This window comes from Stigmatopora nigra, chromosome 3 (genome assembly GCF_051989575.1).
Source record: "Stigmatopora nigra isolate UIUO_SnigA chromosome 3, RoL_Snig_1.1, whole genome shotgun sequence".
In the NCBI taxonomy this organism is placed as follows: Eukaryota; Metazoa; Chordata; class Actinopteri; order Syngnathiformes; family Syngnathidae; genus Stigmatopora; species Stigmatopora nigra.
This window is the reverse complement of record NC_135510.1, coordinates 9,894,559-9,920,665: the sequence shown is the minus strand read 5'-3', so window position 1 is coordinate 9,920,665 and position 26,107 is coordinate 9,894,559. Positions and strand designations below refer to the sequence as shown.

Genomic DNA, 26,107 nt, shown 5'->3' with positions numbered 1-26,107 from the left:
TGCATTGAATAAGTATCATGTTTTGGAATATTAACGATAACAAAAAGAGATTGCAATGATAATTGCATGGACATATTTTTATGTTATGCGTGCATGATGTTCCTGAAAGTTTCAGACGTGCTGTCACATCAAAATCCAATGCAGCATTTCATTGAAAAAAACATTTTGGGGTTCCCAAATATTTGGAAAAATTAGTCAGTTTAGGCATTTTATTTTTTAATATATTTATTGGGCATTGAACATAGCTCCATGTAAATGGCATATTGTTCACAAACATCACTCCAAAGCATTGTTTCCTTTATTCAAAGATCACATGTATTTGCACGGCATTAAAAAAAAAATTGCGTTAATTCCTGCCATATTACATGTTGCAGTTTTCTTCCAAAAGCAAATAAACGGATGGAACAATTTTATGTTATTGTGATTTTTTTTAATTGTTTTTATTTTCCAGTATGTGTTTAGTTTTACTCTCACTTTCTGACTAATCTGCATGTGTTTTGGTTTTGCTTAGTAATTAGACTGAGAAAAGACACTGTAGCTGTTAACTGACCTATGAAATAATTCATTTATTATGCAAGGGCAATAATCAACAGAACAGCAAGCACTGATAATGACTAGTCACATTCAAAACCAGCCTTCACATAGTTATAATATTGCATGCATGTTATACAATATATTTTTTAATGTGAGACATTTAAAAAAAAAAACATTGTTACTGACATCTTTGGTTTGCTTTGGAAGTCTGGTACAAAAAAATTGCAGTAATTGTAATTTTCATACATTGCTGATTGTGTTGTGGGTGCTGACCTTTAGCTGTTGCATCATTTTATAGGTGGTAAAAATGTGAAGTTTGTAATGGGAACAACTGTGCTTCTCGCCTGACGTTTTGTGGATTTGGATGGCCTGGTCTTTAAATGTTGTAGATGCAAAGGCAGGCCAATGATATGCCCTCTCTCATCATGAAGCAGGTTTGAGTCTTCCTCCACGCCATGCCATTCTGGGGATTCTGCTTCCGCTAAGGCCCTCTGGGTAAGTGTAGATTTCTTTGAACTATGAGGATTTGATTGTGATGGAGACTCGCCACACTGCTCTCCACCAACTGCTAGCATGTCTCCATATAACGTTAGATCTGTATGTGAGGCAGGTTGATTGTCTGCTATCTCCTTGCGTGGTTTCTGTTTCTTGTCTCTCCTTTGAGGGAGAAGAATGCCACTGACTGGAGCAACTCTGTCCCAGCCTCGTACCTAAGGCAGAACTGAACTTTTTTATTTCATCTTCATCATAATTCATCTCAAGCAATAGGTAAATAATATAAATGCACTTACAGCTTCTTCCCAACCACTATAGCAATGATACTCATGTGGCTCCATATCCTTTAAAAATGCTTTCTCACTCATGTCAAGCAGGACATCCACATGTATCCTTTGTGCTTTGTAGAACTGCTGCTCAGCTACGTTGTCTTCATAATCAGAGTCTTCGTTACCTGCTCCACTCATAGCTGTGGGGTCCTTTTGGGGGGAGACACAAAGGTTTGAATTATGAATTACACTTGTTACATCTCACACCGATGTCATTTTATACAAATTAGAGACTAAGAGTGTCAAACTGGTCAATAGTGTTGTTTAACACTTTATATTCCAATTTTACTTGATGTCATAGATATGTAGTGATTTCTTAAGTATACACTATGTAAGGGCAAGTATATACTTTCTTTATACAAGATTGCTACTATAAAAAAAAATATTAAAGAAAAATGGGCCACAAAATTCAGCAGACCGAAAGCTACCAATAATTGCTTTACCATTTGAAGACAAAAAGAAAATTTGCTTCTGTTTATTTATTTTTTTTTAATTTTAAATCATGAACATTAGTGCCTCATATTGTTCTCCAATTCTGAAGTGACCACTTTAGAAACTATCCTTTATATAGATTTGGATTTGTTTGCACGCTGATTTAAGCTAATGGGAACCTTCTGATTACAACACACCTGTTTCTTAGTTTACCGTTCACGTGCACATTATCAGACGATTAGCACGCCCAAGTCAGCAGATGCCATTAGGGGACATACAACTTGAACATAGCCTACAAGAAAACTTTGCAGCAGGCTTCACACCCACTTTGTGCGGTAAGTTAACTGCTTAAACACTGCACATGAATGCATAATTTGCGATGTTATGGAGACAACAGCCATGATGACGTGTGTCGGCCCTTTAAACGTTAGTGTAAACAGCCTATGACGTCGAATACATATGCACCGGGTTTTAGCGAGCTCGAGTAGCCATTTCAGGCGTGACCGGAATGCAAGGCCACAATTCTAAACTTTTGCGAATGTATTTAAACTCGAACACCGTAGCTGTCGTTTGTTTTATCAGTTCGAGCATTTGGACAGTGTTTTGAAAGGTTTCGTACTTCACTGCGGTCAAGTGAGCCGTCGTTTTTCTTTCCGAAGTCAAGCCAGCCGCCTTTCATTTCCGGATGTGGTCTTCTTTCCGGTTTGAGGGCAGGAAATGACGGGCGGTTGCAGGAACAGTACAAAATAAAAGAATTTACGGCGACCTAACTGCTGAATCCCATCGAGCGCTTCGGGCAGTGGACGCCACTGATTTTTTTCTGGTACATAAAATGAAATACAAGCTTCGACATCACCGTGCTTTTCCAGTACAATATCACATCACTTAGTTGTTTCTGTGTACTTTTTGTCAAGAGACTCAAATTATTACTAATGACAGTGTAGTCACTTGGTTGGCGCAGAAGTTAGTTCTCTGGACTCCTGTCCAGGAGGCTTGGGTTCGATTCCCGGTTGGCACACATTTTCACTCAGTTGTTTCTGGGTACTTCTTGTCAAGACACTCAAATGATTACTAAGGAAAGTGTAGTCACTTGGTTGGCACAGAGGTTAGTTCACTGGACTCCCGTCTGGGAGACCTGGGTTCGATTCCCGCTGTTGTTTGGCTGAAAATAATTGGAAAGAAGAAATGGTCAATGGAATAAGAAGAAGGGGGAAAAAAAAAAGAAAAAACTTTTTAATTTATATTAAACACTTAGTCATACTTTTCAGTAAAAGGTTAAATTCCGAACTGCCTTCGGCAGTTCGGAAGACAGTTGAAGGACCTGTATGTGCACAAGGCGTTCTCGGGTCGGCCTTCGGCCGACCCTCGACCGCTTGCTTGGTCAGTGAACCGCCGACACCGGGGATCGATCCAACGTCTCTCCGGCCGAAGGCGAGTGTGCAACCCACTACACCAACTCGTGCCCCACTTATACATAGGTGTTGAAACGTTTTATCCAAGGAATTGGGGTGAAACACTTAGTCATTTTTTACACAAAATGCTTCATCCACTACTGAATACTTATACACTTAAACACTTAGGTATTTTAACTTATTCTATTAACTGAGTAATATTGGGAAAATCTTTGCAGGTACTGGGATTTGAACCCACGACCACCGAGGTGGAAGACTGATGACTTAGCCACTGGGCCACCACCCTGTGAGAGAAAGTAGTTGTACTTGTAGTTTTAGCTCCTTCATTTACCTGATGACTTAGTGGAAAAATCATTGCAAGCACTAGGAATTGAACCCAGGACCACAGATGTATGATACTGATGACTTACCCACTGGGCCACCACTCTCCAAGGTCAGTGAGTTGTATTTGTTATTTTGTCTCTCCCACCCTTGCACTACACCATGAGGCAATCTGCCTATACATGGTCAATTGGTGCTTTTATTTAAGGAAAGACTGAATGACTTAGTCTTTTTTAATGGCAAAATGGTTGCCCCCATGGTTTTCTCTTTTCCGCTAGGTTATTAATATATACAGAAAATTCACGAGCGAGGAAAGCCACAATATCTCCCGGGTGGTAAGTTTTTATGTATGTATGTGTTTACTTGTGCATATACACATACACCAGCGGTGTGTCGTCAGGGCCTTCAAGACCTCTGCTGGCCTAAGAAATATTTGTTTCATAGACTGATGTTAATTATATTTTGTCCAAAGTTACTTATTAAATAATTCCTAGATAGTTTCCTTTCAGTGCTTTTCCCCCCTGATTGCACTGCTTCCAGATGTGTTTGCATATTGAAGCATTAAACCAATCACATTTCAGCCATTATTTTTTGCCAGGGTCAGAAATCTGCCTCAAAGACTTTATCCAATCAGATTTAGATTTGGTGACACCAACCCTACTCGCAGGTGTAGGAATACGTCATCGCTTACACCAACTATGATTGGCTAGTGATGGAGCGGATGAGCCAGAGCTACCAAACTGTATTTGAAGCAAGCTGCACAAGCAAATATATTGTTGTGTTGATTTAATAGCGGTTTTGTCAACCCGCTATGGCTGGAGGAGAAGAAATTGATTTGTTTGCATATCTACTTTCAAAGCCATTAAAAGATGGACTTTTGTTTTATTGTGAACGTACAACTTAATCCCCACTGATGCGAACACGAGCATGGACTGGCCTGTGGTATTGCAGCACTGATTGTAGGCATGAGTGAATGTATGGCAGAAAAAGCCTCAGTGCATGATCACGAAGGTCCAGGTTGATCGTGAGAAGTGTGGATGTCCGTGTGCGGATATGTGCACATATACAGTTAAGAAAGAAAGTAGTAGTTGGTCAATATAAGCACCATTACAACCCCCACAAACTGGGAGCTCCCTCTAGTTTACAAAAGCGTCCTAGATTAAGAGTGGCATCGATTATTACAGTATAAACACAATTTACACGAAATACAGAAGAGAGCGATCGGAAGAAGTGAAATCAGAGTCCAACTTTTGCATGGTAGTACAGTGCATTTCGAAAGCTATGTGGTTGTGTCGCTAGCACCAGTAAATATGAATGCTCCATAGAAAAAAAGGGTGGTTTAAATACGCAGTCGGAGTCGTTCAAGCCAGTCACATGGACATTCTGTAGTCCTCGGTGGTCTCCTTTCCCCTCCTTCATCTCGACACAATCTTGGTGAAAGCAGCAAGCAAGGCATGGGCTTTGATCAAGTCACTTACATGAGGGGAGGAAACGAATCCACGGCAGACTAACAGCGCGTCCTTTTCTTCCGCTCGAGCACGGTTGTTTAAAACGAGTGTTTCCGCTTGTCCTTTGAGCGTGGAAGTAATTTCACATATCATCATACAACATGCAAACCAATCATTCCTCCACAGAAATTGTATCTATGATATGTAGAATCATCTTTGGTGATGGAACGTGCGCCCTCCCCCCCGCCTCGTTCTGGCTTCTTTGGCGGCATGCCCATCTCCCCGTCGGGTCGGGCGGGACAGAACTGACCCAGTGTCGGAGATGTTTAACTTTTCTGCCCGCCACAGTCTTGTGCTCGTTAATGCAGGATGATCTGCACCCTCATCTTCAGGATGTCACCCAGCTGCCCCGTGAGGTAGTCTTTATCGTGTTGGTTCTCCAACTCCGTCAGCTCCTTTTTCCTGTACAAGGGGACGCTGCTGATCTGTAGGTCGTATGCTCCTGGAGCCAGGGTCTTCTTCTTGCTCAGATGTAGGTAGCTCACGCCCTCCCTCTGATTGATCTTGAAGTAACCCCCATCATTGCCATAGTCGATGCTGTAGCGCACGTGGTCGCTGAGGGCCGACAACGCCGGCGTGAATTCCAGGATTCGGTCACGGTTGCTCAGGTCGCTGAGGTTGAGGTGGAAGTGGAGGGTGTCTTCGACGTCCATGCTGGCCAAGCTGATCACGTTGTTGTCAGATGCCTGAAAAGAAACAGTCAAAATGGTTTATCTGTATCGAAAGCAATTTTTATTTGCTGGCAACTTAGTAATTGTACAAAGCAAAAATCTAGTTCTTTCAAACATAGCTGGTACTTTTAGAACATGTACAGAAGATAACTTGCACTTTTAGAAACTTGCATTTAATTATATGGAAGCGACTGACAAATTACCTGCACGTCATCCGAAGGCTCATCCTGCGTTGAATTGGCACTGCGTCGTTTGCGCCCCTTCTTGGGATAACCGTTGATTTTGCACTCATAGCAGGCTTCCGGGGAGAGCGAATTATCATCGCCCTCTCCTTCCTGTCCAGCACTTTGGTCACCACCACTAAAAGCCAGACCTGAAACACAGTGCCTGATGTGGCAGAAACACCATTAGGTTTAGCGCAGGATACATGGACAGCTCAAGTCAAAAGATTTCTTTGCCTACCCTTGTCCCGCCCTGTAGTATCCATTGGGACAACCACACAAGTAGCCCCCGTCTGTGTTGGAGCACCCGAACTTGCAGGGATTCTGAGAGGTGGAGCACTCGTTGACGTCCGAGCAGCCTCCGGAACCCTGTTCGTAGTTGAATCCAGTCGGGCAGAGGCAGCGGAAGCTCCCCAGAGTGTTGTGGCATGACGCCCCCCCGCAGATTTGAGTGTTTTGACACTCGTTCTCATCTGGCTCGCAGGAAGTGAAGGGGGAGTAAACAAGCAGAAATTACTAAGTGTACTCAAAGGAACAAACAATAGCTGTGAAAAAAAGTCAAATCCTTCCTTATGTGGACATGGCTTGATAGATTGAGGCATATTGTGGAGACCAAAGCTTTACTCACCCACACACTGGTTCCACTGGTAGTGCTGAAGATAACCTTGCGGACAGCTGCACCGGTACCCGCCCACTAAATTCTGACAGCCGTGCTGACACCTGTGGTTACCATCACACTCGTCCATGTCTTCAGGTCGGAAACAAATAAAACAAGTCAGATTTCTCTCATTTAGCTCACGACGCCAGTTACGTTCAGACCTTCACAGCCCTGTCCATTGGAGTCCAAAGAGAACCCGTGTTGGCAGTCACAGTTGAAGCTCCCTGGAGTGTTCTGGCAAACACCGTTGGAGCCACAGAGATTCGGGTCTGTTGAACACTCGTTGTTGTCTAACGCACAATGGAGGAATGGTTCCAATTAAGACCCAAATATGAGAAATACAAGAACAGAAGAACAAGGCAGCGTGATATCCAGTTACTGGCTACAGCATTAGGTAAAACAACAGCCTAGATTTTGTATCTAGGTGGGAATGAAACTGAGCCAGACGATGAGACCGGAAGTGACAATTGGTAAGGAACACGTCACGTGTATACCTAACACAGGGACTACTATGACTCAACATGTTTATGTGGCCCATTCCTTTTAGATATACACAGATACAAGAGCACTTTCCAGGACATAATATTTAGATTTGCAAGCTAATCCACGTTCCACTTGTGTTTAATTACCAATGCAGGCACTGTGATGCTGGGTAAAGCCAGGTGGACATTTGCAAGTGAAGCCGCCAATGGTGTTAACGCACAGGAACTGACAGTTGTGCTGTTTTGTCGAGCATTCGTCCAAGTCTGGAAAGGCAGAAGGGGAAGTGACATCAGCTTATATTGTGAAGTGATTGCAGGCAAAGAGTCAAACCTTTACAGTCCATGGCTCTCAAGTTAATTGCGATCATTTCTCCAAAAGAGGGCGCAAATGCACCGTGCAAACACCAATTCTAATGGAGTACATGGGATGACGACAAAAGAAAACCATTTTGTAGAAACCCTCCAACTGTGGGGGTGGTCTGAAGTTTTGCTAAATAGAGAGGAGAAAATTGGGAGCACCCTTGTGAGCCATTTACATAAAACTATACACTTTTTTACTTAAAAAACTGCAACGATATTTGAAATCTAACAAAGCCTTTCCATTTTAGCGACTTGAGAATTAAGATAATTTAAAATGAGACAATAGAATCTGAAAAGAAAACAGGCATCTTTTATCCAAATAAACATTTACGTTGTTGTTTACTAAGTAAAAATGTCATGAGTTGTGAATTGTTCTGCATTCCCAAAGTGGAAACTTAGTCAAGAACCATTGCCTTTGAATATTAAATTCTATATTTCTATGTGTATATGTGGTCACCTCTGCAGCTCTTCCCGTCTTCCTGTAGGATATATCCGCGAGGGCAGGAGCACAGATATCCTCCCTCTGTGTTCTTACAGATAAAGTTACAAGGCTTTGGAGCCTGTATGCACTCGTCCACATCTGCAAATAACGAAACATAAGAGTCACACATCTTTTTAAGAAAGTATTCCATGAGACCAGATGATGAGATGAACAGACGAGCTGTATTTTGCACGTAAGCGTGCAGCCAGTCAACCCGTGCGGTTTCGGGCCTTTGCAAGGGAGCTGCAATGGGAATGGCAGGGGGTATACACCTGGAAATAGTTCTTAAAGTTAAGGAGATGGACTGTGAATCGTAAGTCTTACCCACACACTTGGTGCCAGTGATGTCTGTGGTGTAACCAGAATTGCAGATGCATTTGTAAGAGCCCAGAGAGTTGAAGCACAGGCCGTTCTTGCACAAGTTCCCCATGACGCGGCACTCGTCAATATCTGAATGGGAATGGTCACATCAGTTACAGATTACTGGAATTACTCATTCATATTCCTTAAATTGTACAAAGAATGACACAGTCACTTTGTTTTTTGACAATGTAGCAAAAGATGGCTTTTCAAGTTTCAGAAGCCATTATGGAGACGTACATTTTGGGAAAGAAGCAATGTCGCTTTAGTCTGTTGCTTTTCTTGGCTCATCAATGAATGCAAGAACTATTTTTATTTGTTAATTTTCTATAGGGGCAGCCCAGTGGGAGATTGGTTAGCATGTTGGCCTCACAGTGGGGGGATCTGGGTTCAAATCCAGGTCGGTCAACCTGTGTGGAGTTTGCATGTTCTCCCCGGTCCTACGTGGGTTTTCTAAATACTTGCTTTGTCATGACAAATATGTGAATTATGTGGTTGTTGTCAAGGCTCAATATCATTAACCTCAAATTCTAAAACATACCTCTCCCATCAGTGGTGTATCCAGGTCCGAGGGGACACATTTTCTTGAAGTGGGTGGTCCCAGGCAGTGGGCAAAGCTCGCAATTGTTGCCCCATCCCCTTCCACCGTCACAGCAACACTCTGACTTGGTCACCATGTTTCTATTACTGGATGTCATCTGACACAGAGTCGTCAGAACCTCGGTGAAACAGTGGCCCTCGCGGTTATCTGGATGTCGGGAGACAAGGAAAAGCAACGTGAGAGCGAGACAAGCTGTCGCGTGAGCAAACAAAGAGGTGAACAAGCAGACCAAGCCACCCAGACAGGACCAGACGTGAGGAGATAACCCGCACGCACTATCGCTACTGTCTGTCAGAAGCCAGATATTTTGGCAATCGAGTCTTAGTTTCCTTAGTGTTTTTCTCACAGACATCAGAACATCACCCTGAATGTGGTGTAGTGTATATTTAGATTTGGAAAGGATGCCTGTGAAATGATTTCCTTTATCTTGACAGTTTAAAAGACATTGATATTAAAGAGATTGGACGGAAGGTGCCACAAAAGGTCTGAAATGGACTAAATATAGGAAAGACCCCATTTTTTTGTCAATATTGAACAACCAAGAGTTTGATTGCTACATTATACATAATGCACTTACCGATGCATTCTGTCTGTGTGGGGTTAGATACAAATCCTTGGTCACATCGGCAGCGAAAGCTTCCCACCGTGTTCTCGCAGCGACCGTTCTTGCAGATGCCTGGTTTTACTGTACATTCGTTCAGATCTGGAGCAGACATTAAAAATACATTTGGAATTTCCACAAGTTTCTAAAGTTTCTTCCTTATTTTTTCAAAGTCCAAATGACTGTCAAATAAACAAATTGTTTTCAACAATATGGCTATGGGCAATACAGTAGTGCGGGTTAGAGCCTTACCGATGCAACCATCTCCACCCGGGTGGCGTGTGTATCCAGGTGCGCAGATGCACATAAATGTACCAATCAGGTTCTTGCAAGTCATTCCTCTGCTGGCACAATCATCTAGACCATCCTCACATTCATTCTGATCTGTAAGACAAACGTATAGTAATTCATATATAATATTTTACTTACTTTTACAACTTTTCAGGGACAGTCGTCATTACAGTGGAATGCGATTTAAAGGATTTTACTCTCAAGACCTTCAACCCTTCACCAAAAAATAATAATACGCACGACAGCCTATTCTAACAAACTTAGAGTCTCACGTTTTCACATTTGCCAGGGAGCAACGTTAAGTATGCTCACTAGGACACAGGCATGGAAACAGGAATGAAACTAAAACAAGTAGTAAGAGAGTAGGCGGATTGTCTGGAACTCAAGTATAAACAATGACGCTACAGACAATGAGATGTTCCTTCTGTTTCGGTGTGACGCTCCAAATACAACCGTTGCTATGCTCCCTACGCTGTCTTAGACAGTGGAGGTGTATACATAAACCGTCTGGTTACATTTTCCCAGGTTTTAAGAGTGCTTGAGAGATGGTATGTTATGTAACTTCACAAGTGCTTATGTTACCACTATTGAATATACAGTGGTTATTATTAAATGAACTGTGAATAAGAGAGCTGTGTTTAGGACTGGTCAGTCATTGAGTAGTACCTTTACACATCCTCTTATCTTCACGCAGCACATATCCGGAGGGACATTTACACTCGTAGGAGCCCACGACGTTAACGCAGCGGAATGCGCACAGCAGAGGATTCTGGGCACATTCGTTGATGTCTAAAGAAGAGTAGTGCCCAGGCAGTTACATTTGGTCCATGATAACAAGAAAATCAATTTGATAAACTCACCTTCACAGGTCATCATAGGACCAGGCTCAAAGCCATCCTCACATGCGCACTCAAAACCGCCGATCACATTTGTGCACGTGCCGTTTCCACAGGGGTTGCCAATATTACATTCATCAGTGTCTGGAATAGATATTGAGTATGTAAATAAAAAACACATGCAAAAAAAAAAAAGAGAGAGTGCCATCGGCTGAAGAGAGGCACTTGCCTACACAAGTAACTCCACTGATGTCAAGGCGGTAGCCCATTGGACATTCACAGCGGAAAGAACCATCTGTGTTGATGCACTCTCCGTTTTGACAGGGGTTATTAAGGCATTCGTTAATATCTATGGGAGAGAAGCAATATTAATTTAATACCGCTACAGAGGTGGATGATATACTCATCCCAAATGATCATTTCACCTTTTGGCACGTCATCCAGTCCAGTTCGATATCCCTTATTTTTACAAAGATCCCCATACCCCTCTGGAAAATTAAATTGAGAAAGTCATTAATCCAAAATAAAAACCATGTGTGAATCCACATGTTTTGTGACTTGATCTGCCTGTGTGATGGCAACCTACCCTCTGTGGTGCCAGGGCAGATTTCACAAGGATCTCCCCAGCCTTGGCCTGGCATTCCAGTACAGCAGCATTCTTCTTTGGTAGTATTCTGAGGTTTTGGAACCTGGCAGTGCCCATTTTCAAACTTTGTATAGCAGTAGTTGACGCGTACATCTAAATAGAGGGAACATTCAGACAACTTGATTCGAGACATTAACACGTTGATACGGTCTTACCATGTTATAAATTTGAGGTTCGTTTTAAGCTTAATCGGAGCACAAAACAGAGCTTTTTGTTGCTCAAAGGTAAAATGTTTAACCCGACTTGGGGAGGTTGGCAAAGCGAGAGGTTTCTAAAGACTTGCTGGCGCTTGTAATGAGGAACACATGGTAAAACTTTCCTCCTAGCTTTTGACGCTACTCTGCACAAATAAGCACCTTGACTGCCACAGATCGCATGAAACTGGCGAGGACATGAACACCTGGTGCTGTGTACACATTTTTCTCAGTTAGAGACATTCAGATGTTACCCTTTTCTAGGGAACTGACAGCAAATCTATTTAAATGGGGGGGGGGGGGGGGTATTTCAAATGGAAAGGAGGGCAGGTGATCAATTGCGGGTCATGAGTAAGTAAAACTGATACATTTCCTGCAAAATTGAGCTCAGATTTCAACTCTATCCAATGATAGAATAGGAAGTGTCTCATGTGACACTATAATTTTCTACATTCATTACATGTCAACCATCTTTTCTGGAAAAACAATGCCAAAACAAATGTGAGAGAATTTTCCCTTGACCTCGTTTATTGACCGTATTTCTCACCCTCTGCCCAGCTGCTCTAATTTATCCCCCACCCTTCGGTCAAGCAGTACTGACGCCAGGGAGAGGGGCGAAATCCAAACTTTAATCCACCTCTTCAGAACCGGTGATGTCATGGCTTGGGTGTTTCGAAGGAACTCCCTAACAGCGGACTCGGCGCGCCCCCACCCAAGTCTTAAACACGCACACGTGGAACATAAACACACACGTGTATATACACTAGTGAGGAGATGAGAAGGGTCTTGGTCCAGAGTCGCCTTGGAAGAAGGGACATTGAGTGCTTTTTTGGCACGAGAGCATAAAACTACACAGATAGAGCTTGCAGCTCATCTGTAACATGGTTTGATGATAGTCTTGTTTCTCTCACGCACTTACCTAAACATCTGCGTCCAGAGGCAGACAGTTGGAATCCCTCAGGGCACAAGCAGGTGAAGCTTCCCTCTGTGTTGGAGCAGGTCCCGAACATACAGATCTCGGGTGACTGCGAACACTCGTCAATGTCTAGCGGGGAAAGAAAAATCACATGAGAATCGGTACAGAAGTTCAAACTGGGGCCTTTTCCTACTTATGTGTCTGGGTTAATGGGGATGGGGTCAAATCATTAAAGTCAGTGAGTCAGATTTTATTCAAATATATTATATGTGAGTAGAACATCACAGGGGAATAACCTCGCTGTCATGCATTCAGACCATCACACATGAGCAGCTGCTGCGCTTTCTGATGTTAAAAATTTAGAGCTGTTCCTCCCTGCTTCCAAGAACAGAACCCTTAACAAGAATGTGTTGAAGTCTGCTGAATATCTCTTCATCGTCACCACTACATAAACAATCCAAGAATTTTAGCACGGACTCACTTCCACGTGAAAAGGAAGAGAGAAATGAGACAAAGATAGGGAGCAGCAGAGGCACTAATTAACCGATTTAAAAAAAAACTGCTCATTCCAGCTCATTAAAGCAGTGCAGGAGGCAAAACATAACACTGCTGCAGAATTTAAGCAATGTTCAAAGTCGGAAACCTTTCATAGGAATTAAGGAGAATGCATCTGAATATTATAAAGTTTAAAGTTGACTCTAATAAAAACCTGAATAATGTTTAATTTGTACCACAGCGCCAAGATGTGCTCACATCGCGGGATGCGCAATACTTTTGTTTTATTTATTTGTGTATTCGTCTTTCGGGTTTTTTTTTTAACATGCATAACACACAAACTTTTCATGTGTGGAGGCAATAGCCTCGCCTAAAATAAAGGAGCTGTGGAAGCTAGTCGCCAAGTGACTCATTGATCGTGGAGACTTCAAACCTGTGTCACAAATATATTCTCCCATCTGGCACCCTTTGGTATTGCTATACAAATAAAACAAATAATACAAATAATTGAATTTTACATATGTTATTATGCTGCATATATACATCAACTGTTGTAAGAATAAATGAATAAATGGGTAGATATTTCTCATTTGATCATTCCTATGGTCGGTCGTGTTGAAAAAAAGTGATGCTTCGTTAGTGAGCGTCTATGGATTGATGTTGTGCTTACCTTCACAGGTTTCCTCGTGGAGGAAATACCCAGGTGGGCAAATGCATCTGTATGAGCCATCCAGATTCAGACAAGTCCCAACTCCGCATGTGCCAGGGTTAACCAGACATTCGTTTATATCTGAGAATGAATAAAGGGAGGTATGAAGTACATTGTGTAACTTCTCAAGATGAACAGTACAGATGAAGCTACAGTATCTGAAGTTTCCTACCTACACACAGTCTTCCATCTGGCGAAATTTCATAGCCATCCCTGCACACGCAGAGGAAGTCACCCACCGTATTTACACACTGGCCATTACGACAGAGACCCCTCTGGCTTGAACACTCATCAATGTCTGAACACAACACAAAGACAGTTTTATCTTCCCTTAAAATACACGCTTTGGCTATGTTTTTCTATGCGTATGCACATACCTATACAATCACCGTTGTGTGAATTCTGGAATCCGGGATAGCACAGGCAATTGTACGAGCCCACCGTGTTCTTACAGGTTCCGTTGCCGCAGGGTTGTAGCGCGCACTCGTCCGTGTCTAAAAATGAGATTTTTAAGGTCACTCAGCATGGCGCTTGCTTGTGAGAGCAAGAGAGACTGATTATAAAAGGTCTTACCAACACACATAGACTCGTCCCGGGTGGTTGTAAATCCATTGGGGCAGATACAGCGGTAGCTTCCCACAGTGTCGATGCACTGACCGGGGTTGCAAACACCAACGTTCTCCGAACATTCGTTACGATCTATGACATATATATTACATACATACAGTTGCACTATTGCTCTTTAAAAAGTAATAATAGTAATAGAGCACGTCTAATAAAGTATTTCTTGAGGCTGAACCAGCAGAGCTCGGTTCAGAACCAAAAATATGATTTGTAAGTTACATTATTTGGAACATTATTTTTTTTATTGGTCTAAAAATTGAGATATTGGATCGGCAACAGCAAATGCTGTTAAAACAAATGATTAATTTGATCTTCAATTGTGTACAAGTTTCTTAACCGTAAAATTCTGACAACCACACAAGTCAGTATTTTACCGTAAAATTGAATTTTAAAAAAATCAATATTAATCTATTTTTTAGAGCGTACTGTACCTAGGCATTGTCCCGTCGAAGTGAGGCGATATCCGGATTTGCACTCGCAGCGATAGCTTCCGGGCATGTTTAAGCAGGCTGCATTTTGTGTGCACACAGGCCCATTCTGACACTCATCAATGTCTGTGAACAGGAGAATAGGATTTCTTGTAAATCTAGTCTTTATCCACTTCATTAATCTGAATGTTAATTGCTTGTTGTACCTTCACAAATCAGTAGCTTATCATTGTATACGAAGCCTATGGGGCATTCGCATCTGAAGCTACCAATCATGTTGATGCATACACCATTTTCACATACACCTGGGATTTCCCTGCATTCATCAATATCTAGTGGAGGAAGCAAGATAAACATACAATGTTTAATGCAGTACACAAAAAGACATGAAAGCTCAGTGTATTTTTTATCATTAAATGGCTGGGTTGGGATGAAAGAAAAGCCAGAGTTGTTCTAAAAATGAACTGTTTTTACATTGACCACATTTAATGTTCAAAAATTCCCATTTACAACTCTGAACCTCAGGAAACAATGCAAGTACTTATTTGACAGCATTAATGTTATTTTTATGAATTAACTAATATTGTTACCAACTACTCGTCCAGTCGTGATGTCAATATAGTATCCTGGCCTCTCGCTGCCACATAGGATCGCAAATTCGTCTGAGTGGAGGAAAGTTATCGTCAGTCTCAACCGTTCTTTTGATGATTGTTTAAAAGAATGGCACCTCACCGCTGCTGGGCACAGGACACTGCTCACAAGGTTTATTCCATGCACGACCAATGTTGTAGGCACAGCAGCACTTCTTTTTGGTCATGTTGAAGGTGAGCTCTCCATCACATGTTCTGTTGTCGGAGTAAAAGTTCCTGTAGCAGTAGCTTTTTCTCATATCTGTTAGGGTAGGGATGACAAATTTCTTTGTTTTACTCTAGCTTGTAGCAGCTTATCATTACTGTATGGATGGTTACAATACAATTAAAAGTTAAATGGAAGATGATGCCATGAGAGCAGAATAATTCCAAAAGGATAATTGACAGACACAGTAGCGTCTTGAGTTCCAAATGAAACTTCTTTTGATATGCTATAAGTTGTCATTCAGTTGATTTGTGTAGTTTTGCGTGCACACGCACCCATGCAATTGTTGCCTCCATTGACCTGCATGTAGTCCACGGGGCAGATGCAGGTATAGTTTCCAATGGTGTTGTAGCACTGACCAGGCCCGCATATTCCTGGGTTCTCACATTCGTTGATATCTGCCACAAAAGAGATCTTTTTTTTTTATCCTTACTACTTACAGGAACTTACTATTTGTAAACACTAACCATTTTCAGTTATAGTGGTTCATGTAATACTACACTTCAAGTCAAGTCCAATTGAAATAAATAATTTAAACATGTATTTTCTTTATTCATAACATATTTTCTGGTATAAGATAAAGTCAAAACTATGTCACATCTGTCTTCCATTTTTATGACACCGAGCCTGGCTTAACAAAAAGACAGAGTGTCTGTGGAGGCAGTATTTCAGGGACTAAAAGTTCAGAGAAAGATTTGGATTTTGCAAAAAAATTATTTGTGGTTCCAGGGAGATCTGAGTGAAATTTGATCATTTGCAAGTCAGTAAAGGGCAGGAGCACCAAGATTAAAAGATAACTGCCACACCTCTATTGACCACTCATCCAAACTTTACAATGTTATGTATATTGACAGATAATAACAAGACGCTTGATGTTTTAAATGAAATCTGAATGAGCGAACTAATAAGTACAATAAAAAACAAGGTGTTGAGAATGTCTTACCTTCACAGACTCGTGTCTCCTGGTTCAGAGCAAATCCTCTGGGACATTCACATTGGAAACTACCAAAGGTGTTGATGCATTCGCCTCCCTGACACAAACCTGGAAGTTCCTGGCACTCATTGATGTCTGTTAGAGAAGGTAAACAACGAGGTGGTGATTTCTGTGCAGAAGTCATTTGAGCAAAAATAATAATAATTAACTGACCTTCCAAGATGACAGTGATGGGATTCGGTCTGAAGCCTTCGCCACCTGGACACAGTGTCTTATACCCGGCTGCAAATATCAAAGAGAAATCGATGAAAAGATGTCAGTGTTAGAGTACATAAAAGTCATTTAAGGGAACGCTGCTATTGTGAAACGCAGATGAACAAATTCTAAAGATACATTTTTTTTCCAGTATAAAACATTCATTATGAGCTTTCAGACAATCTGCTGACAATTTCTAGGCACGTTACAAAAAGCTTTCTCATTTTTATCCGTCACATCAGTCATGGGAAACACACACACAAAAATTCAGGAGTCAGTTTAAAGTCTAAATGTTGGAAAAATACTGAATGACAACACTTATCCGAAGCTGACACCAATAAGAACAGGAAACGACTTTGAGTTATTCTAGGGTTTAAAATAAGAAAATTGGCTCACTCCCTGGGACTAAAAATGCAAAATGGCTAACTGTCACTTATCATAGTGTGCTGGCTCATGCGCACAGTTATTCTTGTTTTTCAGGGTTTGAGATGCTCACTGTGGTAAACCTCAAATGGTATCCAAGTATTAAAATTGGAAAAATAAGGAGACATATTAATAAGCCATAACATGTCCAAGAAAGGACTCATTGACCCACTTGAGTTTAGAGGGGGGCACAATTCACAAGGATTTCCCCAGGCGTGGCCCAGAGAACAGCAACAAGAGGCCCTGGAAACTCCAACTCCAACCTCATTAGAGCAAGACAAGCTCTCCGAAGAATCACCTCGGTGGTGCACATCCCGGAAGCAGCTCCCTGAACGAGTGTCTGCGCAAAATGGAGTCAGAGGTGTCAATTTCAAAAATATAGATTTGAATATTTTACATTTATTTCAGAATATCATTGGAATAATTGAAGAGCTTTTACATCTTACCTACACATCCCACTCGGGTTGGATTCAGTTCAAAGTCGGTGGGGCAATTACAATGATAGCTTCCGGGTATGTTAACACAAACCCCGTTAATGCAGATGGTTGGGTCTGCACATTCATTAATATCTGGAGAAGACAGTATAAACTTTATTTCCATATAATTTTCTCAAAATAAAAGTTGCTAGCGGTCAAGATACCTGTGCAGTTGCCTCCACTCCTGTCCAGCTCATACCCAATTTGACATTCGCATCTGAAAAGACCTGGAATGTTCTTGCAGCGTCCATTGACGCAAATGCCAGCAAAGGTACACTCATCTATGTCTGTCAAATAAACAAGATGAAGAAGGATGACATGATAAAGAGGTAGACAAAAGAAAGGTAGATGAAAAGTGCAGGGCTAAGGCGAATTTGATGGGAACATGGTTGGAAATTGTTAAGACCATTCTTGAGAAGATTTGAGATTTATTTTTGGGTGCTTCAATGCTTTTTTTTTCACCGGCTTGCACAAACATTGGTTATTTCTCTTGGATTTGTTTATGGTGGACAAACAAAATTGCCATGTAGTTAGACGATCATCGATGGTCAGATTTGTGATTGAATAGCAAACTGACCTTTTGCTAATTTTCATTTTTATGTGAATGTGTTAGTTGGTCCTGCTTTTTCTTCAACCAAAACAAATGTATTCATTTGTGCATGGCTTATCATGCCGCATTCCAATGCCTCAGGAGTCTCTTTTGAATACATCCGCTGTTTGGATTTGGTTTGCAAGTGGAAAAACAAGCGAGCGATTCATGACGGAAGCACATTTAAATCGAGGAAGATGATTCAATAGTCTGGCCCGGGAGCATTCGTCTTACCCTCACAAGCTTTGCCATCAGCGGTGGGGATGAAGCCCATGTCGCATTCACACCGGTAGCCCCCTGGCATGTTCAAGCAGTGCCCACTCTCACATAAATTTCCATTCTCTGCACACTCGTCACTGTCTGTATTTAGAGTTTGGACAAAACGCACAATCTGAGAAAACATATTCATTTGTGATGTAAAGTGTGAGTCAGTGTTGCTTATGCTTATACCTGTGCAATAAAAGCCATCCCCAGAAAATCCTTCCTTGCAAGCGCAACGGTACGAGCCCATGGTGTTGAGGCATTCGGCGTTGTTGCTGCACTGGTGGGTCCCGTTGGCGCACTCATTCAGATCTTTACGGGTAAATGGTCAAAAATACGGTAATACCACAGACAGAGAGAGAAGAATATGAATAAATGGTAGTTTTACAATGGGATAAACCACTCAGTGAATGTCTACAATTGGAGAAAATGACCACAAGTGTCATGTCTGGGTTACCTGTGCATTTGATGCCATCGCCAATCCACCCAGGAGCGCAGTTGCATTTGAAGCTACCTGCTGTATTGGTGCACGTTGCATGTCTGTCACAGTTGTGCGCGCCAATTTCACACTCATTAACATCTGTGGAAAGAGGAGGAAAACAGTACTTTGACATGTGAATGTCACAGTTTGAGGATTTGACAAACAGGCAGAAATCCGTTCATTCATTTTCCGTTGGCAAGGGATCATTTGTCCTGACATTGCGTGGCTCCTTCTTTGACTAGAGTGTGTATTGAAGGTTATGTATCAATGTTTTGCACTCACTCAAAGTTGTTGGTAATCGTGCAAGAGGGTAGTCATTCAAAACATTGTCGATTAGAAAACAGCTCAGTGGTATCACAGTTTAATCTATTTAAACTGCATTTGATGATGCGGTTAATATGAAGGCTGTGAGAAAATTCATCTCCCCTGAATCACAGATGAAATTAAATATAATTTCCTGCATCATTTAATGTCAGACATTACTTTAGAAAGGCACTCATTTTGATGTGGAATTTCAAAACACAAGGCCATAAGTGTGAGTGAGCGCAGTCACAGCTGGTGTCGCGGATGAGGTTCTTTTTTAATGGGCAAATGTTTGACAGATGATGGGCAACAAAAGAGCAAACAAACTGTCTTGTGCCAGTTTCACACCCCGCCTAAAAGCAAGAAAACTGCTTGTTATTATGTCAATGCAGCCACACCTGCGGTAGAAAAGTCAGCTAGTTAAAAGCACGATGTTGATATTCTCAACCAACCGCATTGTAAATAAACCATACTGAGACATTTCCACCCATCTAAAGTTTCCGATTAATTTCTAAACACACATAAATACAACAAACGAACAAAGTCGTAAACCCTGCCCTTTGTTTTTCACTGTTGTGGGATGCAATTGACAGATTATTCGGAAAGAAGCGTCATTGACAGATTGACCAGATGTCATTATATAATCTTCATGCGTGCAAGAGAATACATCAGACGACATTTCGAGACCCAAAATAAAATTAAAAAAAAGAAAAACAGCAATGCCAGGACCAGATTTCTTTATTCTGATTACTTTCAATTGATAGATGCAAGCGGAAGAGCGTTCCGCCCATCATAAATTCATTAAGAAAATGTCATGCTCTTTGGTTTTTCATGTTTAGTTTCCAAACACCCCTTTTGAGAGAAACTAGAGTCCTGTTCTGTCTGGGTTGTTGAGCCCAAATTCCTACATAAACTGTGATTTCAGAAGTGGCTGTATTGGTTATTTTCAAAGGGATTCTCGAAAGTCTGCGTGTCGCGCCTTTTAATCACACATCAGACAGTCTGTTTATTTGTGTCTGAAGGTAGACGTGCTGCTGCTGCTGCGGAGCGTGCGCCAGACTTATTTTAGCGATACGAGGCAGTTCCGATCCTGATCCAAGCTAGTCCTTTTCAGCAGTCTTTTAAGAGGCACTGCAAATCAGACTTGACTCAGTCGAGACCAGCGGTGAGTTCAAAAACTCCATCGAGCTGGATATTTATGTGTTTTGGAGCCGTTTTGGCTGATTACACGCTGCGCGGCTCTTCCAACTATCACGTAATGTTTAACTCACCTTAATGAAAGAGTGGCAAAGGTATAAACAATGGTGTAATGTGATACAAGCATTAAAAAAATGATTCGTGGCTTCTGTTGTGTGTATGTGTTCTCTTGTGTGCCCTTAGATGATGTTGACGATGAGGAAAGATAGAGTTCTGTTCTCACTTCCTCACTTTCACTGTCTTACACAGACATGCATAGGCAGAGAAATTACTCACATTCTGCTCTTAAGAGGATTTATAAAAAGGTAGTAACTATGAAGGTAGAAGAATATAGACCAAAGTCAGTAAAGAAATAAACTATTTTTGACATTCTAAATTGACCATGGCTGCTTTGAGAACTGAGCGCAATGAAAACATATACAGTGCTCTTATCAAGAAGGGGTGAAAAATGACCCATTTTGTTGATTCCTTTTTACACCACAAACTGCTTAGACCAAAATGAAACGATTTGTCCTCGGCACTAAGCCGATAACTTGAAACTATTATTTTGGGTGCGCCACACACTGAGCAATGCAGCTGAAACCACAAAAGCTGTCATGTTGCACACAGAGTTGAGCAAATCATTTTGGTGAGCATTTGCCACTGCTAATGTGGAAATTAAAATTTGGGGCAGATTAACTGATCAGGACAGGAAAATGTAGTTATGTTTGAGTTGCTCACCTGTGCATCCTGTGCTTCCTTTACGTACAGAGTAGCCCAGCTCGCAGTGACAGATGAATGATCCCCTGGTGTTCTCACAGTTCCCACTGAGACAGATGTTGGGGTTGAGCTCACACTCATCCACATCTTAAGAGGAAACAAAGACAAATAGTAAAATGAGGAAAGACAATGTGTTTTATTTTAATAAGCAGCACAATGGGCATTTGAGCCGACCTATTCAAGAACACTCCAATCATTGTTTTTGGACGGTTTGTTTTCTTTCTCTGAGCAACCAACCATCGAAATGTCACACATTCCTCTCTACCACAATGTTCACTTCAATACCTTCTATTACAATACTATTACTCACTGATGGCTTACTGACATTGAGTCATAAAATTCTCTTCTCATGAAACATCTTTTGGATAACTTTTAAGGAGATTAAAAGACTTAAAAGTAGTTTAATCTCCCTGAACAAGCTAGTATGAAAATTGCTTTCTTTTGTTTGAAGCAATAAATGAATAAATCTCTTACCCAGGCAGGTCTTCATGTCCTCTGATGACATGAATCCATCGAAGCAGAGACACTGATACGACCCCGGCGTGTTGGTACACTGGCCTCCATCACAAATGTCCGGGCTTTCCTCACACTCGTCAATATCTGAAAAGAAAAATGACAGTATGGGCAGGTACAGCAAATGTTTACTTTGTCGTGCTGTCGGAATGCCTGCGTTTGATTGGTGTCTGACGTGATGACATTGACTAATTACCTGTGCAGCTTCTCTGATCAGGCATCAGAGCATATCCACTATGGCAGCTACATTCGTAACTTCCCTCAGAGTTCGTGCAAAACGTTTCACAGCCTCCATTTTCGATGGTGCACTCGTCAATGTCTGAGTGGGACAAACAAAATGAGCCTGATGTACATCTAGCAGTTATTGTCAATATACTTTTGGGTATGTAACATGTGGAGTACGCACCCACGCAGTCCAGACGGTCTTCAGTAGATTTGTAACCCGTGTCACAGACACACTGGTAGCTTCCAATCATATTGACACATTGTCCGTGTCTGCACAACCTGTCGCTCAGCTCGCATTCATTGATATCTGCAGGAGGATAACGTTGATTTTAATCAATTAATAACAGCAAGGATAAGACGGGAATAAGCATTTTTTTTGTTAACATTCCACAGATATGTAGTGTGAGAGTCATGTGTGAATGAATGTTAAAAACATTGACAAGAGACGTGCAATACGTTGAACAATTTTCAGGTCAACATTGTCTCTTAACTTCTTATCAAGTATTAGTATTTGCTATATTTGCTAATGTGAAAGTTGTCGATTAGTCGCTTAATTGTGGAATCTCTATTTGGCAAAGATAATGGCCATAACCACAATATGGCTTGTCAAAGTTTCACTCCCTGTTCTAGTATTTTTATCTTGTTTTAGTCTTTTGTCAGATCAATAGTTCCCATGCATTCATCAACATCCAATGACCTGACTCAGACACTGGAACTATACGCTATAATCCCTGGAGAGCTCGCAAAACTAAGAGGCAGAAGATCGGCAAGGAGCCAATACTTGTCAGTATAGCTGTCTACTTACTGACAAACTTTCCCCCCCGCTCATCATCTATCCACACCTTTTTTTTACTGCCCAAGAGCCAAAGTGGGAATTACATCAGCCAAAGGAATGAATACTTGCTCAAATGAAAAGGTCTCGAGCAGTCCACCCAACTCTACATTCCGACAACGACATCACTCACCTAGACAAGCCGAGCCATCGGGAGCAATCTCGTGTCCGTTGGGGCAAACGCACTGGAAGCTGCCTTCGTTGTTGACGCATTCGCCTCCCCTGCACAGTAGGGGATTGCGTTCACACTCGTCAATATCTAAAGGGGGGGAAAAACAAGACTCAGAGAAATGCGTGCGGGAAAAAAAAAGAAAAAAAAAATACTAGTCTGGCTGAATGTGACCTTGGAATCACTTATTCAAATAATGTAAATCATTAAAATAGGGAAAACTCTCTTTGTTTGTTTACTCAATCACATTTTGATGTTATTGTGTTGACAACGGTGGGTTATCCGCCTCAGCCAACAACAGCATTTGGTGGACAAAAAATTGTGAGCGCTATGCTGAAGAATTTTGATCAGGTTGGCCAAATGTAATTCAGAACAGAAAACAGAAATAGAACAGTAAGTATTTTCTCAGATGGAAAAAGTGGAAGCTGCTCGTAAATTTGTTTTATGGCAGTGGGTGCATTATGATGCATTGAGTTCAAGTATGTCATCAAAGGTAATTATTTTTATAGTGCTGTGAAATATGATTGAGTGACAGCCTGCACGGGAGTTTACATTAAAATTACGTCAGTTGTGTAAATGGTAAATTATAGGTCTGACTTATGAGGTGGGGATAGGGGTGGACTTACTGTATGGCAATCATAGGTAATTGTGTAATACTCATACACACACATAAATGTAATTAAAAAATACATTAAAGAAGCCAAGTAATACAAAATTATTACTTTCTTATTAATATTTGAAATTAAAAAAATATATATATATTAAAACAAATTGTAATATATTGGGGTAAGACAAATTATAATGTATATCTTGCTCGAGAAATTTTATTTTATAAATCTGTTGTAAACTCACATTTTAACTCTTTGGTTGTCATTGATGTAATTGGATAATGCACTCAAATCCACACTCTTTAGTTGATGATCAACATTAATATATATTTTTTTAAACTTAGCATTACACAAATTTGGAGGGTCCCAAATGACTAAATTTACCCTGAGTGAACACTGAATTCAACACCTAAACGGTCGATTCAAAGAATTTTAAGGCACTACTCTTTGAATCAAATGTGTCCGTCATGCCCAAAATTTGACAGGAAAAAGAGAAATCATTCATTTTAGCTCTCACCCATGCAGTTTTTCATCATCATGAAGCCACTTTCGTATCCTTCCATACACTCGCATTCAAAGTCTCCTGGAGTGTTGACACAACGCCCCTGTCCGCACAAGTCGGGAGAGATGCGGCACTCGTCAATGTCTACGGGGAAGAACAACGCCAAACAAACAAAAAAGTTTTATTTGCCAGCATTCTTTGAAAACATCCAACTTTGTAGGAAACACTTCGAAAATGCATCTAGTTCAATGGTAGCGTGCCATTTTCTAATATAATAAAATGACAACACATCTACAACAGAATATGAGACCAGCAGTTTTTTAGTGTCTTGTTTGTCTGAGAAACTTTAAACTTCCTTTTTTGTTGGATTTATCAATGACTTGGTTTTAGTTGTGGTTAGTGATCAAATGAATCAAATGGAGTTGTGGTGAGTTTATAAGGCTCTAGATAATAACAAAAAAAGAGACTTTTGGGATTATACATTCTCAACACTATGATTTTAATTGAAAATGATTTTTTTATGATCACTTTTTAATCCCTCACGGAGAAAAGCCCCAACTTCAAATAATGTTTTAACTGCTCCAACAGCAACAAGACCATCGGTCTCAGATCCTTTAAATAAAAGGAGCTGGAAGGCTTTGCTACAAATTCCCTCTGATTGTTGCCTGCACACAATCTCTAAATTTAACACGTGTCTGTGTAGTGTCACCTTACCAAACTGAGTCCAGAAACTGATTGACATTGTGACGTAACCCAGCCAATGACCCCCTGACTCTTAAAGTACGGCTAACTAATGATAGTGTTAGTTTGAGCCAAATGGTTGCATTATTATTGCATTTTCTTCCAAGGCACGCTCACCATGCGTCATCTATCCATTAAGTAAAACCATGACGTGAAGAGTTCATCGCAACTTACCAGTGCAGTTTCTCTCATCTGAATCCAGCGCATAGCCATTATCACAACGGCAACGGAAGCTTCCGATGGTGTTCCTGCACTTCCCGTTTGAACAGAGCGTGTTTATCATTCTGCATTCGTTTATATCTGAGAATGGTCAAACGGACAAAGATCGTTAGGTTATCTAACATTCTCCAAAGTCCAAAAATAGCATTACCTTTAAGAAAGGGTCTTCCATTGATAACATCACCACGGTGGGAGAAGCCTGGTCCACGAGGGCAGAGCTGAGTGTATTCCGGAGTACCTTTCTCCGGACATTCGTCGCACTCTGGGCCCCAGGCCACTCCGACTGAGCAACAACAAGCATCTACTCTGTGCTTTCCCGCGACAGAGGCTCCACAACGTTCATCGTCATGCGTTAGGTAGCAATGCTCCGTGCGCAAGTCTGCCATTCAACGAAAATGTTCCAACTCAAGGGGTGTGTTACCGAAAATTCACCAGGAATGATGTCACGTTACCTACCAATGCAGGTCCTTCCACTGATATCAACAGTCATCCCGTGAGGGCATTGACAGAAAAAGGAGCCATGAGTGTTGACACACTTGCCGTTAATACACACTCCTGGAAAGACTTGACACTCATCCACATCTGAGGGAAAAAATAACAGCGTCAGCTGCAGTTTTTCCCAATTGTGTTCAACACTAGAAACGGACTCAAAACAAAATGTACCTTCACAGACATTTCCTCGGACTCTTGCGAGGCCTTTGCCGCAGATGGGATCTAAAGATGAAAGACCAAGGAATTTTAGATCATTCACCGACTCAGGCAAACTTTTTTTTGCTAGTTTACCTTTTTCGCATTTGACACAAGGGCTGTTCCAAGCCACTCCCAGTGTGGCACAGCAGTGAGACTTGAGTGTTGCACCATTGATGTTGACTTCACAGCGATCATTTATTATTTTAAGCCAGCAAGTGCTTTTGCTTGTTTCTAATTCAGCCAAAAAACAATAACAACAAAAACAAATCCATGATTATCTGTGTAGATTTACACTTGCAATAGATGTAAAAAGTCCACATATTCCAGTTCAAATCTAATTTCTCTTGTAATGGACAGTGAAAGTTGCTATTCAGGAGGGTTTATAATTGTCAAATATCTAAATTGACTATTTTGCCCAGTTCAAAGATTCAATGTGTTGTCAACAAATGCAGTATTTTGGCAATTTCGTC

At 41.2% G+C, this 26,107-nt stretch overlaps 2 protein-coding genes across 5 annotated transcripts in view; both read right to left on the bottom strand.

The window, feature by feature from the left end:
- Window positions 1-541: 541 nt before the first annotated feature.
- On the bottom strand, window positions 542-2,527 carry LOC144194104 (uncharacterized). The gene is made up of 3 exons (XM_077712928.1): window positions 2,410-2,527; window positions 1,326-1,508; window positions 542-1,244 (listed from the first exon to the last, which is right to left on the bottom strand). The coding sequence occupies exons 1-3, from the start codon at window positions 2,467-2,469 to the stop codon at window positions 822-824; spliced, it is 666 nt and encodes a 221-aa protein (XP_077569054.1). The 5' UTR covers window positions 2,470-2,527; the 3' UTR covers window positions 542-821.
- Window positions 2,528-4,371: 1,844 nt separating this feature from the next.
- Window positions 4,372-26,107, bottom strand: part of fbn1 (fibrillin 1) — a 47,104-nt gene continuing 25,368 nt past the window's right edge. For all 4 annotated transcript variants that reach the window (XM_077712920.1, XM_077712921.1, XM_077712919.1 and 1 more), the window contains 45 exons: window positions 25,731-25,868; window positions 25,611-25,661; window positions 25,404-25,529; window positions 25,099-25,326; window positions 24,903-25,028; window positions 24,003-24,131; window positions 22,842-22,967; window positions 22,058-22,183; window positions 21,848-21,970; window positions 21,613-21,738; window positions 21,100-21,225; window positions 18,856-18,978; window positions 18,588-18,710; window positions 18,372-18,497; window positions 17,713-17,835; window positions 17,519-17,641; window positions 17,245-17,412; window positions 16,608-16,676; window positions 16,404-16,529; window positions 15,736-15,858; window positions 15,338-15,496; window positions 15,196-15,267; window positions 14,812-14,937; window positions 14,609-14,731; window positions 14,127-14,252; window positions 13,931-14,047; window positions 13,726-13,851; window positions 13,515-13,634; window positions 12,353-12,478; window positions 11,180-11,332; window positions 11,019-11,081; window positions 10,823-10,942; window positions 10,618-10,737; window positions 10,424-10,546; window positions 9,719-9,850; window positions 9,443-9,568; window positions 8,806-9,012; window positions 8,229-8,354; window positions 7,881-8,003; window positions 7,211-7,327; window positions 6,743-6,871; window positions 6,552-6,671; window positions 6,165-6,396; window positions 5,906-6,089; window positions 4,372-5,717 (listed from right to left, as the gene is read on the bottom strand). In XM_077712920.1, coding sequence (XP_077569046.1) covers window positions 5,331-5,717; window positions 5,906-6,089; window positions 6,165-6,396; window positions 6,552-6,671; window positions 6,743-6,871; window positions 7,211-7,327; window positions 7,881-8,003; window positions 8,229-8,354; window positions 8,806-9,012; window positions 9,443-9,568; window positions 9,719-9,850; window positions 10,424-10,546; window positions 10,618-10,737; window positions 10,823-10,942; window positions 11,019-11,081; window positions 11,180-11,332; window positions 12,353-12,478; window positions 13,515-13,634; window positions 13,726-13,851; window positions 13,931-14,047; window positions 14,127-14,252; window positions 14,609-14,731; window positions 14,812-14,937; window positions 15,196-15,267; window positions 15,338-15,496; window positions 15,736-15,858; window positions 16,404-16,529; window positions 16,608-16,676; window positions 17,245-17,412; window positions 17,519-17,641; window positions 17,713-17,835; window positions 18,372-18,497; window positions 18,588-18,710; window positions 18,856-18,978; window positions 21,100-21,225; window positions 21,613-21,738; window positions 21,848-21,970; window positions 22,058-22,183; window positions 22,842-22,967; window positions 24,003-24,131; window positions 24,903-25,028; window positions 25,099-25,326; window positions 25,404-25,529; window positions 25,611-25,661; window positions 25,731-25,868 — 6,086 coding nt within the window. In that variant the 3' untranslated portion in view covers window positions 4,372-5,330. The remainder of the gene's footprint in view (window positions 5,718-5,905; window positions 6,090-6,164; window positions 6,397-6,551; window positions 6,672-6,742; window positions 6,872-7,210; window positions 7,328-7,880; window positions 8,004-8,228; window positions 8,355-8,805; window positions 9,013-9,442; window positions 9,569-9,718; window positions 9,851-10,423; window positions 10,547-10,617; window positions 10,738-10,822; window positions 10,943-11,018; window positions 11,082-11,179; window positions 11,333-12,352; window positions 12,479-13,514; window positions 13,635-13,725; window positions 13,852-13,930; window positions 14,048-14,126; window positions 14,253-14,608; window positions 14,732-14,811; window positions 14,938-15,195; window positions 15,268-15,337; window positions 15,497-15,735; window positions 15,859-16,403; window positions 16,530-16,607; window positions 16,677-17,244; window positions 17,413-17,518; window positions 17,642-17,712; window positions 17,836-18,371; window positions 18,498-18,587; window positions 18,711-18,855; window positions 18,979-21,099; window positions 21,226-21,612; window positions 21,739-21,847; window positions 21,971-22,057; window positions 22,184-22,841; window positions 22,968-24,002; window positions 24,132-24,902; window positions 25,029-25,098; window positions 25,327-25,403; window positions 25,530-25,610; window positions 25,662-25,730; window positions 25,869-26,107) is intronic.

Excerpts from the sequence above, each read along its gene's own strand:
- LOC144194104 (XM_077712928.1), bottom strand. The coding sequence starts at position 2,469 with ATGAAAGGCGGCTGGCTTGACTTCGGAAAGAAAAACGACGGCTCACTT. Across the intron at positions 1,509-2,409 it reads GCTCACTTGACCGCAGTGAA|GACCCCACAGCTATGAGTGG; the intron begins GTACGAAACCTT and ends TCCCCCCAAAAG. Across the intron at positions 1,245-1,325 it reads ATAGTGGTTGGGAAGAAGCT|GTACGAGGCTGGGACAGAGT; the intron begins GTAAGTGCATTT and ends GTTCTGCCTTAG.